The 14,745-nt window shown below is 37.7% G+C and overlaps 1 protein-coding gene across 1 annotated transcript in view; it reads right to left on the bottom strand.

Annotated features, from left to right (window-relative positions):
- Positions 1 to 14,745, bottom strand: part of OstDelta (oligosaccharide transferase delta subunit) — a 427,988-nt gene that overhangs the window by 210,198 nt on the left and 203,045 nt on the right. The window contains exon 7 of the mRNA XM_067152997.2: positions 6,985 to 7,187. Coding sequence (XP_067009098.1) covers positions 6,985 to 7,187 — 203 coding nt within the window. The remainder of the gene's footprint in view (positions 1 to 6,984; positions 7,188 to 14,745) is intronic.

Genomic DNA, 14,745 nt, shown 5'->3' with positions numbered 1-14,745 from the left:
TCACATTGTATTTTTAAACCATCATTGTTATTTTTAATGTTATTTTACTTCAAATCTCTTCAAGATTTTAAAATTCATTTCATTATTACATGTCATTTAGACGCTTACTTTTAATTTAAGGTTAAGACTATGGCTGATGATGCCTTCAGGGAAGGCAAAACATGTACCACTATTAGTTAACAAATTTATGTAAATCAACCAAGTCGATTTTGTATTGATAAGGTGGTCTAATAAATAACTTAATGTTATTACTTCAACCTCTAAAGCTCTAACAACAAAAGACAAGGACAATAAAACACAGTCCAAAACAAACGGAATACATATGCCTTCATCAGGACCTGAAATATAATACACAAATAAATGTGGTCATCTTGCGGCTTTGGAAAGGGAACACTCCTCCTTGAAACTCGGAACAGTATATATCCTCGACCTTGCTGGGAGGGATAGCTTTCGAAGCTGTCTCACACGCCGGGACAACAAAACATTACGTCATCAGAGGTTCCCCTTAGTCGAGTCTCCCAGCATATGGCATTTGTCACACCCTCACTCTCCCCAACAGCTGAGTGGACCATCTTTCGTAAATAGACAACTTACAGGCGTGTATCTGCCTTCTTAAATCGCAAACACTTTTTCACTTATTTCATTACATTCCCATTCAAATATGATGAAGTTATGTCTGTAACTCTCTCTCTTGACTCTACAGTCCAGGGTTCTCACCATGCCTATGCCCAAGAGAAACTCAATACAACTTTCAAATGATCCTCAATATCACAACGTTGACGACATCTGCCCCTATCAGAACTGCATCTGAAATTCATGCAATAAAATTAACATGCAAACCTACCCTTATGCTGCCCCACTATTCCAGAAAGGTCTCCCATTTGATTTTATAGACCACTTTGGTCTCTTCCTTTTAAAGATCCTATTACCGTAAGACACTATACTTGATTAATCGAGAAATAACATGATCTAATAAACATTAAACAACAACACATCTAACCTAACTCCCTCGTAACCCACAAATAAAATCTAATACAGGAAACTATACACTTCCTACGCATGCAAAGTCCTGAGTGAAAAATCACACTTGTCTTAAGGGCTAAAAATGACTATATACAAATATATGCGAAGCTAATCCTATCCCCAATCCATGCAATAACAGTCTGCCCAAATTTATCTGGTTAAGTTGACCTCAACGTCCTCCATTGTAGACGCACTGATGAGTTTAGCCAGCCATCACTCCAGCGCCGCCACTGGCAAACAGCCCCTGGTTCTGCTCCTGGCGTCGTTCCATGGATCTGCACCTGCTTGACCCAAGCATCGTCAGTGGCCAACAGTCCCTGGTTCTGCTCCTGGCGTCGTTCCATGGTTCTGCTCCTGCTTGACCGTGATGAGTCCGTAGATCGTAGATCCGCTGCTGCTGGCTGCATCTGTTGTCTTCTTTACGCCTAATACTGCACCCGGATAGGCAGTTAAATGTCTGTTTGCTTCCGTCGATCACCCCTATGCGGATATCGCACTAATAGAAAGGAGATACATAATCAAATGTTTGCTCTTCGCCTGTAACTTTCTCTCCTCACTTAAATACAGCATTAGGGCTCCTAAGTTTCCTAACCCTTGAAAGTTATGTAGCTACGTTCAATGTTCAACTGCACACGATCTCCTAGTGACTGCCTATATTTCTATTCTAGTCTTAGTTCAAATGACCTAGCCTCTTCGGCTATACTTAGAAATTAAGTAGATAAATTTCATAATTCGTCCGTATTGAACCAAGATTACAATTTATTAAAATTCGTATCCACCTTATTCAATACATTAAAATGTTAAGATGAAATTACAACATATATTTTATCAGAACTAGTTTCAACGCCTTATTTTGCGTCATCATCAGCTGAAATACATTCTAGGAAATATTTGGCAAACATATAAGTTTATCTACGTCACATAAAACAAATTTTAAAAAACATATTGATGATTTAAAAACATGTAATTAAACTATTTCCAAGTCCGTATTATCTAAGACTTGCAAGTATTAAACTCTGAATTGATAAAATCCGATGTAAGATAGTTTATATTATCGTGGGTTTAACAAAAACAACCACTGAAAACACAATCTTCTTAAAAAACATTAGCTCTGTTTGACACTTTAAAAACAAATTTTTACATGTATAACCGTATTAAAACTAATTCAATAAAATCTTCAAGCTGTTATATTGTAGCAATCGTAGTGAGGTGGAAAATGAGAAGCCGGTGCTTTAAGTTAACAATTATCTCATTCCCAGTTCAATGCGGACCTGAAATAATAGGAAACTAGTAAGCTATCACTTAACCGAAAACGTAAAATTTACGTCTTATAACATAAACATTTATGTGACTCACCTCATATGATCGCTGTCCTTGCGAAGCACCAAGTAGCTAAGCGAGCCTTGTTGTGTTAGCAATCAAGTGTCCAAGGTTAGTTTGGGTCAGAGAGGGGAACTAGGGGAAGAAGGAAGGAGCAAATGAGGGGCGGCAACCTGTTGGAGCTCCGGAGGGCGTGATCGTGAAAGGTAGCATGTAAAGCTATTGCGCACAATATGAAATACTGTCCTATTGTCCGGTATATGTACATTTTTAAAAACTCAACAAGAAAATCAAAAAGAATATTTGATTTTTCAGAAATTTCATTCAAATTAAAGTTTGGATTAAATTCCTGATCCAGGTGTATATAACAGCCCTCCATAACTTGTTAATTTGAAAAGAAAAAAAAAGAACTCAATATAATACGTTCAATAGCTAGGGCTAATGGTTTTAGTGAATGCTTTATTGAACATATTATTAACAAGTTTAGATTTCGCTTACAAACCACTTTGGTCAAGGACAAACCAAATCATAAGTCATTCGCAACTTTTACTTATAACAAGGTTATTTATAAGTTTACTAATATTTTCAAGAAACATAACATGAAAGTTTCATTTCGTACTGATAATAATAATAATATTAATAATAATAATAATAATAATAATAATAATAATAATAATAATAATAATAATAATAATAATAATAATACAGTTGTATTGCACAATGCAACTTCAGTTAATAGATCGAACCCTTATACCAAATTGGGAGTATATAGATTTAAATGCAATGACTGTAGTTGCACATATCTAGGACAAACAGGACGAAGTTTTAAAATTAGATACACTGACATATTAATGCAATAAAATATAACAGATTTTCAGCGGTTGGCCAGCATGTACATGATCTAAAACATAAATTCACATCCATAGAACAGAACATTGAGATTTTGGAGAGCTTAGGGAAAGGTAGTTTGCTGGGTGTTACGGAGGGCTGTTATATACACTTGGATCAGTATTTTAATCCAAACTTTAATTTAAATGAAATTTCCGAAAAATCAAATATTCTTTCTGATTTTCTTGTTGAGTTTTTTAAAAATGTACATATACCGGAGAATAGGACAGTATTTCATATTATGCGTAATAGCTTTACATGCTACCTTTCACGATCACGCCCTCCGGAGCTCCAACAGGTTGCCGCCCCTCATTTGCTCCTTCCTTCTTCCCCTAGTTCCCCTAGTTCCCCTCTTTGACCCAAACTAACCTTGGACACTTGATTGCTAACACAACAAGGCTCGCTTAGCTACTCGGTGCTTCGCAAGGACAGCGATCATATGAGGTGAGTCACATAAATGTTTATGTTATAAGACGTAAATTTTACGTTTTCGGTTAAGCGATAGCTTACTAGTTTCCTATTATTTCAGGTCTGCATTGAACTGGGAATGAGATAATTGTTAACATCTTAAAGCACTGGCTTCTCATTTTCCACCTCACTACGATTGCTACAATATAACAGCTGAAGATTTTATTGAATTAGTTTTAATACGGTTCTACATGTAAAAAAAAATTTTTAAAGTGTCAAACAGAGCTAATGTTTTTTAAGAAGATTGTGTTTTCAGTGGTTGTTTTTGTTAAACGCACGATAATATAAACTATCTTACATCGGATTTTATCAATTCAAAGTTTAATACTTGCAAGTCTTAGATAATATGGAATTGGAAATAGTTTAATTACAACATGTTTTTAAATCATCAATATGTTTTTTAAAATTTGTTTTATGTGACGTAGATAAACTTATATGTTTGCCAAATATTTCCTAGAATGTATTTCAGCTGATGACGCAAAATAAGGCGTTGAAACTAGTTCTGATAAAATATATGTTGTAATTTCACCTTAACAACATTTTAAAGTATTGAATAAGGTGGATACGAATTTTAATAAATTGTATACTTAGAAATTGCAAGTAATCAGCTTTATCTTCCGTATCAAATTCTAATTATAGAGAGTTACAGTAATTGAAAATCTTCCACATTTTTGATACTTTTTATTTGCTTTTTAGCAAATTATTATTTGTAAACAGTACCTGTTTTGTTCTCATGTACTGTACGAAACATGTACTGTTTACAAATAATAATTTGCTAAAAAGCAAATAAAAAGTATCAAAAAGGTGGAAGATTTTCAATTATTGTAACTCTCTATGCTTAGAAATACTGGTATTGACTACCTGACACATTCCCAGCTACTGTCCTAGTTCACAGCCCCAAATTCGGCATACTAATTCCTATCCCACACAAGATAGAATTATGAATAAGAATTGTTTACTGCTTTCTCTAGCACTGATCACAGGTCTGAGTAATTATACCGTTTGCAATCTAGCTCCAACGCGATAGATTTTTCTTTACAGCACACGACTTAGACCAAATAGAGAATGAGTTTTACATTTCAATTTACTGTTTATAGTTACTCTTCACCTCATGTTCCAGCCTCTCTGCAGCTGATATGTGTCCCGCACTTTCAAAGTATACAATGAAACTCACTTATCAAACACTGTTCATGAGATAATGGTCGTTTCGCGATCCAGCCTAACCGTGGCTGACGTGCATACTGCACCTTCAAAGGAGTAGAATAGATTGCTCTTCACGCGAAGCTCGCTATTTATTAGGCCATCCAGACAAATCACGCCACGAAAACCCCCGAGATACACAGTTGAAATCCACTTGAATTCTTTGTGTGTAGCAGAGTTGGTTCCCACGGCTTTGCCACGAATTGTGTACTACTGAAGGCAATGATAAGTGGAGTTAAAAATCATATCATGGCATTCAGAAAATTATGCTTGATTTTTCTATCATTTTACATTTCCAGAATTTTATTTGTGGGTGAAGATACAGTCAATTTTTCCAGCTTGTCAACGCTGCATTCTCCCACGTTTCTTATTAGTGAATTGGTATGGGTGATTCCCCAGACAGAATCCGAGTAGCTTTATCTCTTTCTAGATTTCTTGACTCTCCCTAACAGAGCACCACGCCCTATCTGAAGCTCCAGATCTCCCTCGCGAACTTTCACTGCATTTGGCACCTTTATCCTATCACCTCCCAGATTTTATATTTGATGCATTAAATGTTGAGCTTCTTTGACCATGAACGATACGGTTTACCCAAATGATGCAGTCCCAAATAATTTCGTAAATTATTTCACGATTTTGCTTAAGGGACAGTGGGACTGAAATTTTGGCGAAATATATGTAAAATATTGATTTTCGGCTTTTTCCATATTAATACACCCCTAACCCCCGCGGATCAGATAACAGTGTTTTCATCCAAATTCCTCCATTTTTAAAGCTCTAGCGTAGCTTTTAAATGCCTGGCGTGCAGTCCTTTAAACGCCCACTTTCGTTCGACTCACGATCAGCACACATTAGTGGTGTATTCAAGCAGATTTCACGATTTCATTTCATAAGAATAATTCAAAAAGGCCTCCTACATCTGTCGGTCTGCATTTTGCTGCTTTCTAGTGGAGGAAGTAGGCACTTTTACTACGTAAACTATATAAGAACTACAAAAGTTTGAAAAATCTGAATGAAAATTACAGGTGGTGGTGTGGCCTTGCATAATATATTGAGTAAATTTTTATGCCTATTTTCAAAGACAGTGATTACTTATTAAAGAAATATTTATTAGTTTCAGCATTATTTATGACTATTTCCGTACATACCATGTGCAAATCCTGTTTGTTTACAAACAAGTTGTTTTCCAGTTTGATTGTGTTGAGGTATGTGAGTATTTTCTACCATGGTTTGGTGTTGTTCTGTGGTGAAATGCATACAATAAGTTCTCGGTGGCATAAGCCAAAATCCAAAAATAGGAGAAAACAAGAAATTTCTTTGAGATTCTCAGCTGGCAATACAGGTTATGAGCATTGTCCATTATTTTAAAAAATTGCTTTTTTCTGTTTCACTTTTTCAGGCATTCAAAATGTTACACGCATCATAAATCTTATGATATTGCTTTCAAAATTTGCATGTATTATCTTCATTGCATTGACTATAAACCTGCGGATCGATTTTTGGATTGCACTTTTGGTCTGGCTGCAAAAAAATTTCAAACTTAAAAAATTGAAGATTTTTTGTAGATTAAAAACATGGATATGAAAAAAATTTATTTCTTCATACTCATTAATGCAATTCAAAAAAAAAATCCGTAGGTTTCTTCCAATTGTATTAATGCAATAGATATTACCTAAAAGTTACACTATCTTGATTGGTTTAATGCGGCAGACCTTTATAAATATTGAATAATTTGCACATGAAAATGTATAAAATAATTAATATCTCAAGAACTAATCAACTTGCAATGCTCAAATTTACCACAGTGGTTTATGTTATGACTATTCATAAGCATACAAAATTTCAAAACTGTACCTCAGTTTATATAGAATTTGGAAATTTCAGTCCCAGTGTCCCTTAAAAGTAAATAATTTCGTGTTTTTGAGCCAAATTCCTAAAATTTTGCAAAAAATGAGAGATTTCGTGTTTTGCGAAAAATAGGTGCCTCTACTCATGACATCAGAAAATAAAAATGCAGTATATAATTAGAAACTCCCTCTTAATCTTATTGATGTTTATGGTGCAGGTAAGGAAAATGCCACATACTTGTCTTCAGTACTTGGCTCAAATTTCTTTTTGGACAAGACCACCACTTCATCCCCCAATCTGGTGGCACTCTCAGCAGTTACGGTTAGAGGAACTGGACTCAAAGGCTTTCCCAATAAGTTGCTCACTCGTACAGAGACACGGGGTTGCTCTAAGGACACTGCCGCAGGGCTGGCTAGTGTGATGGCCACTGGTAGATGGAACTGGACATAATAAAGAAAACATCACTTATATCCAAAACAAACAATAGGCACAAGGAATGGAGTGACCGACTAAAACAAATGATTATGGAACAAAGGTGTCAACACAATCAACGCTACATTCACACTCGCTTTCATACTTACGGATTATTATCATGCAAGTATCATCATAATTATGTGCTTATTCTGCTTATGTTGTTCATCAAACAAACTCAACAAAGAAAAACATTGGAAACTTATATGACTGTTTCCCGAAGTTCCATTTTCCTGAATACATCATTTAGATCTTGATCCGAAGGATATTTTCATCAGAAAGACAGGAACACTGAAAGAAACATAAGACTGGATAAATCATAGTTTATTATTTTCATATCCAAGTTGATGAATGACTTTTTGTATAGGAACTGTTCGATGGATGTTCCACCAATCAACACTCCAAACGGTAATTTACACCAATTTCATAAATAAGTACTGGTTTAGATTCACTTGGAACCATCCTCAGCTCACACAATATATAAATTAAGGAGGTCTGTTGTGGACTGCACTGCAAATGAAGGAGTCGATAGCAATAAAGTACAAGAAGAGCAATGGTAGAAATATCGAGTAAGAAAGAATCTGGAAAAGGGAATGGATGATGATGAAGAAGAAGAAGATATTCAATTAACCCTCTCTTGCACGCATTTTCAGTTTGAAGTGAAAAAAATATTTTGTCTTTATTTTTTATTCATTGGAAAGTTACAAAATACAATCACGCTAAAGAAAAAGAAATAATAGTTCATATTCCTTGAAAATTCCATGGACCTCATAAGGCCTATGTGCATTAAGGGAGTCCACACACACCACAACACAAATGAACTGAGGAATAATTTTCTTGGGAGATACTGTGCGCTGGATGTCAGTTTTACACGCACATTTTACCAAACTAATTTTGCATTAAGGAGTGGCTGTTTTTGTTATTTCCTGCTATGGAATTCCTCAAAACACTGTGGACAAAAGGCATATTGGTAGTGAAGGCAGACATACCTGGTTTTCCTTGAACAACTTTCTCTCCTTTCTCAGCTTATTGGTAGCCTTCACTTTCAACCATTTTTTGGTTGCTGGTGGCGTCTGTGAAGCGGGTCTTCCTTTCATGGGTTGATGATTGCTTCCCACGTAAATGAGAGAATTAGTTACTGAGGACTTGAATTCTAACAGATCCAGCTTCTCATAATCTGGTTTCATTCTCCAGAGGATCCAGCAGTTTACAATGGTTGCATTCAGTAGATAATGGAATACTCTGAAGTACTCCATTTTGTGCCTTATGGTGTGCCAATAAAGACCTACAAGCGAGTCCATTAGATGTACGCCACCCATGTGGAAAGTGTAAATGCTGATGGAAATTGGTCATGGAATTTCAATGATTGCGCACAGTTTTTGACAACATCTCTTAGCAACACCTACAGGTTCTGCTCCAGCAAATGTAGATGCTACGTGTAAAAATGAATTATCATGCCAGCAGGTTATTGTGATGTTGGGCTACGACGTAACAGAATACAACCCCCTCGGTTCCTTCTTCATGGTTTTCACAGACCGCAGCTTGAAATCAGCACCACAAAGCCTGTTAGCTCTGACAGTCCTGGAAGCATAAATGCCATTTTCAAGAAGTTTCTAGAGAAGATTAATCAACGTAAACAGATTAACAAAAGCTTATGGCTTTTGAACTTCACGTCTTCACACACAGCCTAAGAACATCACCAACTGCTCCAAATTCAGAATGACCTTCACCATTTTGCACTTTTCCTTGATAGATCTCAAAGCTATGGATGAATCCTGAGGAACTGGTTAAGACCCAAATTTTGAAGCCCCATTTTTAGGGTTTACTCTTCATACATTGTTTCAGCTTTGATCGGCCTTGGGACCATCTCATCAACTGATGAAAATTCTTCTGGCTGGGAAGAACATCTAAAGATGTGCTTGAAATGGTCAACCTCTTAGAACACACAATAGCATGATATCTATCACATGTCTTTTTACATAATTTACAAATGCACTGTGGTTTGGGCACATGGAACACCTCTGTTTCACAAATCCTATGGTGAAAACCGTGCACCGCAAAACGGGTCACTGTGTGTCTCAGTTCGTAGGCAGTGCCCTTCCATTCTGTTGACGTCATGGCCGTTGTGGAGTAGAAATCAATTGGGATCATCTCCTTTATTGCTAGTAGGTCTTGTAGTAGCTTGCTGTACTGTCTTGTGGATGTTAGTTGGTGATCCAGTTGAAGTTCTTCGATAAAGAAAAATTTTCCTGGTAGTTCATATGTCAACCTCGAAGGGGTGTATTTCGATAGGCAAAGCAGTTTCCTTAAAAATATAGCTTTCACTTTCTCTCTCTCAGATTACTTTTGCTTAAATTATTCCATATTATATCCAACCCATACATTGTGATAGGTGTAATTTTCGCTTTAAAGAGTCTCATTGCCGATTGCAGACATCTCCCTGAGGTGACTAATGTCATTCATTGATCTGACAGCACATACTACCTTATCTTTCACATGACGTGTGAATATTTTCCCTTGCGTCTGAAGAGTAATTCCTAGGTATTTGAAGTGACAGGTTTGAATCAATGGCTCATCTCTGGGACAAAGAATGTCATCCTTGGCTGTTCTTCCGTCCTTTTGAATCAATGGGTCATCTCTGGGATAAAGAATGTCATCCTTGGCTGTTCTTCCGTCCTTTCTAAAGATCATTGTCATTGTTTTCTTAAGGTTTACTTCAAGATCATTGTTTTGGGCCCATATTGCTAATTGATTAAAGTTTTCCTGGAGATCCTCGTTTGATTTTGAGGTCAAGACCATGTTGTTTGAGTGATCAGTCCATAGACGGGATTGATGCAGCCCTCCATGCCACCCTATCCTGTGCTAACCTTTTCATTTCTACGCAACTACTGCATCCTACAGTCAAAACCATATCATCAGGATATAGAACGACTTTAACTTTCAGAGGATGTAAGAAATGTACTACATCTGCAGTAGCGACATTAAATAGAAGAGGGCTTAGAGGGTCACATAGGAGTACTCCGTTTGTTTGATCAATGAAATATTACTAATTCCTAGTTGTCAATTCTTTTTAAACCTGCTTTCCTCTGGAACAGTATCTCCTGTCATTTTTTATGGTCTTGTGTCTGGTGTAGTAGTGATGATGCATTCTCTCTTGTTCACGTACTTGAGGAGGTGGAGGAGCGGGGGATATTGGTGTGTCACGAACTTCCTTGTTGTTATCTTCAGCTTCAAAGGAGGAGGAATACGTCATAGGGCTATCTGGAGGTGGATAGATTCCAATTCTTTTCTTGTGATCTTTTTCAAGCATTTTCAAATATACCAAAATTGTATCATATAATGGGTTCTTATATTCTATAGCCTCATTAATGTTCTCAGTTTTCTTTATAAGTTGGTCCAGATGAATGTATAGATCTTCATATGTATTCATTAAGTTGCCCTTTTTAAATTTTTTTATGATGATCAGGTCTTGTTCTATGTTGGTAAATTTATGACCTGCGGTAGTCATGTGTGTTGACAACCAACAGATTGCACACAAATGTACATCTAAGACGTCGCTAGCCTGGTCTATACAGGTACCGTATTTACTCGTGTATTAGACCCCCTCACCTATTATACCACCCCGGCTTTTTGAGACCAAGAGAATGGAAAAAAATAAATCTCGCATATTAGACCCCGTAATGAAATTCAGCTGAGACCAACAACAAACGATTCCACTTCGTAGTGGGTACTACAAGCCATACTGCAGCTCTGATGACGTTGTACAAATGTGTGTACAAGTTTGCGCACATTTTTTCAGCCCTCAGCTGCCTTGTGCCAGATCGGCACAATCGGAGCTGACAGCTTTATCTGCGACAGCCACTACAGCAGTACGGTACAAGCATCACAGAATACTGTCCGAGTTCGTAGGTGGATTAGCGTAAACGGAGAAATAGGCCTACTACTTTTTTATTCTCAACTTTCCAACTACAGACTATCACAGTACGTGTCTCTGTGTCTTGGAAAATTGCCAACATGTCAGAAAATACGGTGGCGAGTATTCCTCCGTAGACTCGCAATCGGCCATCAGTGAATGAATTGAGACTTAAAATGTCCCGTAAAAGCTGATATAATCAGTACTTGTGACACAAATGGGGGTTTATGAAAATATGCTTTGAATTCTTAACCTTATATATGTCAATATGACGAACTTTGTTACTGTTGGTTCCATTGCCGGCTGGTTGGCCTCCCTGCAGGAAGAGAGGGAGAAGTGAAACTCTCCACTCACCGCAGCTTTCTACACTGAGAGAGCTCAAGTTTGTCCATCCGACCCGCCCGATTTAAGCCCACACCAAAGTTGTGTGATACGTCTGTCTTACAGTTAAGAGATGTCTATCTCTGTAGCTTTAGCTCTATTAGCTGCCGTTCCCGGGGCCCCGAGTTCAATTTCTTATTTAAGTTAATAACAACAGTGCTTTTCAAATTTCCAAGTAACCCACGAGGTGAACTATCAAGTGAAATAGAATGTACTCTCTCACTCGTGTCTAGAGAACAACGAGACCAACATAGGAATAACTGAAATATATGAATTACACTATCATAAGAGATTCTGTGGCTATTAAACTGATTACCGGTACCTAATTCTAAAAAGTAACAGCTGTTCGTATTCATGCTACTGGCCATTGTGAGTGCTGCTGGCTGCACTGCACTGAAATGCTTGGTGGGACGGGCTATATGCCGAGATTACCCGAGCAGGTCCGGGTACAGCCGATTATGGCTGCACGTCATTGCCTAGACAGAAGTGAGCACGCACGGACGCCTACAGTAGTACAGCTTGCTTACATCACGAAGGTAGTGGTATCGGTACAATAACGGCGTGAAAACGTACTATTAACAACTTTCTTTTGATAGTAGTGTGTGTCTAGTTAAGTTGCCTGTTGTTAAGCGAGTTTTGCTTCAAATCATGGAGGTAAATAGTACGAAACATAAGAAATGTAGTTTCACCGCAGCTTTCAAACTAAACGCTGTGAATTTTGCGGAAAAATAAGGGGTGAAGTCAGCGGCCAGGACATTTAATGTGCAACCAAACATGATCAGATATTGGCGCAAGCAAAAAGAGAAACTGGAAGCAGCAAATAAAAGTTTGCGAACTTTTCGTGGGACCAAAACGGGCAAATATCCCGAGATCGATATCAAAGTGCTAGAATATATAACAGAGTTGAGAAATGATGGTTTTGCTGTAACTTATGATATGATACAGCTTAAAGCACTTGAAGTGGCAAGAACATTGAATCTCAGTCGGCAACAGTTCAAAGCCAGCAGGGGTTGGCCTACACGTTTCATGAGGAGAAATGGTCTGAGTTTGAGAAGACAAACAACTATTTGCCAGAGACTACCTCACGATTATACAGATAAAGTCATCGCTTTTCATCATTACATCATTCAGCAAAGGAAATTAAACAAGTACTTGCTTTCTCAGATTGGCAACGCAGATCAAACTCCGATCTATTTCGACATGCCCCGAAACACTACTATTCATGAAAAAGGTGTTTCTAGTGTCATAATGCATACAAGTGGTGCTGAGAAAATGAGATGTACAGTCATGCTTTGCGTAACTGCCGATGGTAGGAAAGCTTCCTCCATACATAATATTTAAACTGAAGACTCTACCAAAGGGAAAATTTCCGAGCGGTATTCATGTTCGAGTACATGAGAAAGATTGGATGACAGCAGACCTGGTTCAAGACTGGCTGAAAACAGTGTGGACGAGTCGTCCTGGAGCACTACTGCAGCAGAAAGCCTTAATTGTGTTAGATAGCTTTAGGTGTCATTTGTTAGATGCCATTAAGGACGAACTGAAATCCCTAAAGACGGATCTCGCAATCATCCCTGGAGGACTAACATCAATACTCCAGCCTCTAGATGTGTCCATTAACAAGCCATTTAAGGGTCACATGAAAAGGCTTTATTCGGAATGGATGGCTTCTGCTACACATACATTCACACCAACTGGGAGAATACAGAGACCATCTCTAGAAACCATATGTGAATGGGTTCTCACTGCGTGGACCCTTATCAAGAACGAAACTATTGTGAAAAGTTTCAAAAAAAACGGGATCTCAAATGCTCTCGATGGGAGTGAAGACGACGTCACGTAGGATGGTAACGCCGGCAGCGGGGAAGATGACGACACAGACGATGGTTCAGATGAAAGCAGTGGTTAGGATTGCTATAACCTGAACATTATAGCTTGTAAATAGACTTTTTGCCTACCAATACGGTTTGCGATCTTGAACATTTTCATCAGTAATTTGTGTTTTTTAAATTGTTATATTACTTCTAGTCTTCATCTCTCTAGGATAGTGTAGTTCACAGCATAGGTTAGTGCAATAACGTATAGTTTTTTATGCGTTTAATAGTTTATTGTAGCTGTAGTTTTATTGATATTTGTGTGTTGGTTAGTGTATCCAGTTCTGTGTGTACCATGTCTCGTTTATTCCGGGAAATACACGTGGCAAGAAAGTTACTTGAGTCTCAGATCAGTGGAGTGTTTCCTTTGTACACCATAACCTCCCTTAACTGTAAGTATCGTAATTTGTTATTTCCTCACTCTCTTTTATTCTTGTACTGTCATTTTAGTGCCGGGTGTTGTTAGTAAGTGTATATTTCGTGAATTTCTCACAGAACATTGTTTGCACATATATCTTGTTTCACTGCGCTTACCCTTGCTCGAACACACACGACACACTCTAGTTGGGTTTTTCTTCGCCAAAGTTGCTGGAATTTTCTCAAGGATATGATCCCTTATTTGTCCAGATAGTCTGCTTGGGGGTCCTGATTGGGGGCTCTTCATAGAGCCAGAAGGCGAGGAAGTTTGGGGATCCATGGGTGCTACAGTTTCAGCCAACCATTCCCTAGGAACTCCCATCAGAAACTGCTTGTAGCTCAATTTTCTTGGAGGATTTAGGAAACAGAACAGCCTAAAAGCACTGAATAAAGCACAATTCACTAAATAGAATGCTACCCTCTTATTCCGTTTTACTGTCTTAGAAGAAGTGTAAAATATGACAGGTATTGGTTTGCCCGATCTACTCCCTTCATAAATCGGTTATAAAAAAGGATGCAAATGGCCTTGAATATAATGGTCCCTGTCTTCCTATCTAGCTTGCATGTTGACCGCATAGATGCATCATGAATCGTAATCATTCTAACAACTCGCTTATCCTTCCAAACAACAAGCAAAATTTCGTCTTTGCGCATAAAAGTCATTTCCCCCTTTTGTAGAAGCCTAGAATAGTCTTTCAGCTCACATGGCAAACCACGATTTTCTCTAATGGTTCCACAAACCCGTGTATGTTGGAGGAGATTTTCGGCAGTAGTCACACTATTATAGTAGTTATCTTGATAAATGTGGTGCCACATACCAAGATAAGGCTTCATGACAGATAATATTGTCTGTTCAAGTTTTTTTCCTTTCCCTGTATAAATCTCTAAGTTACAGATGTATCCTGTTTCACTCTCGCATACCATTCGAACTAAAATACCATA

Source organism: Anabrus simplex, chromosome 8 (assembly GCF_040414725.1).
Source record: "Anabrus simplex isolate iqAnaSimp1 chromosome 8, ASM4041472v1, whole genome shotgun sequence".
NCBI classification, from domain to species: Eukaryota; Metazoa; Arthropoda; class Insecta; order Orthoptera; family Tettigoniidae; genus Anabrus; species Anabrus simplex.
Note: the sequence above shows the minus strand (reverse complement) of the source record. Positions and strands in the feature narration are given on the sequence as shown.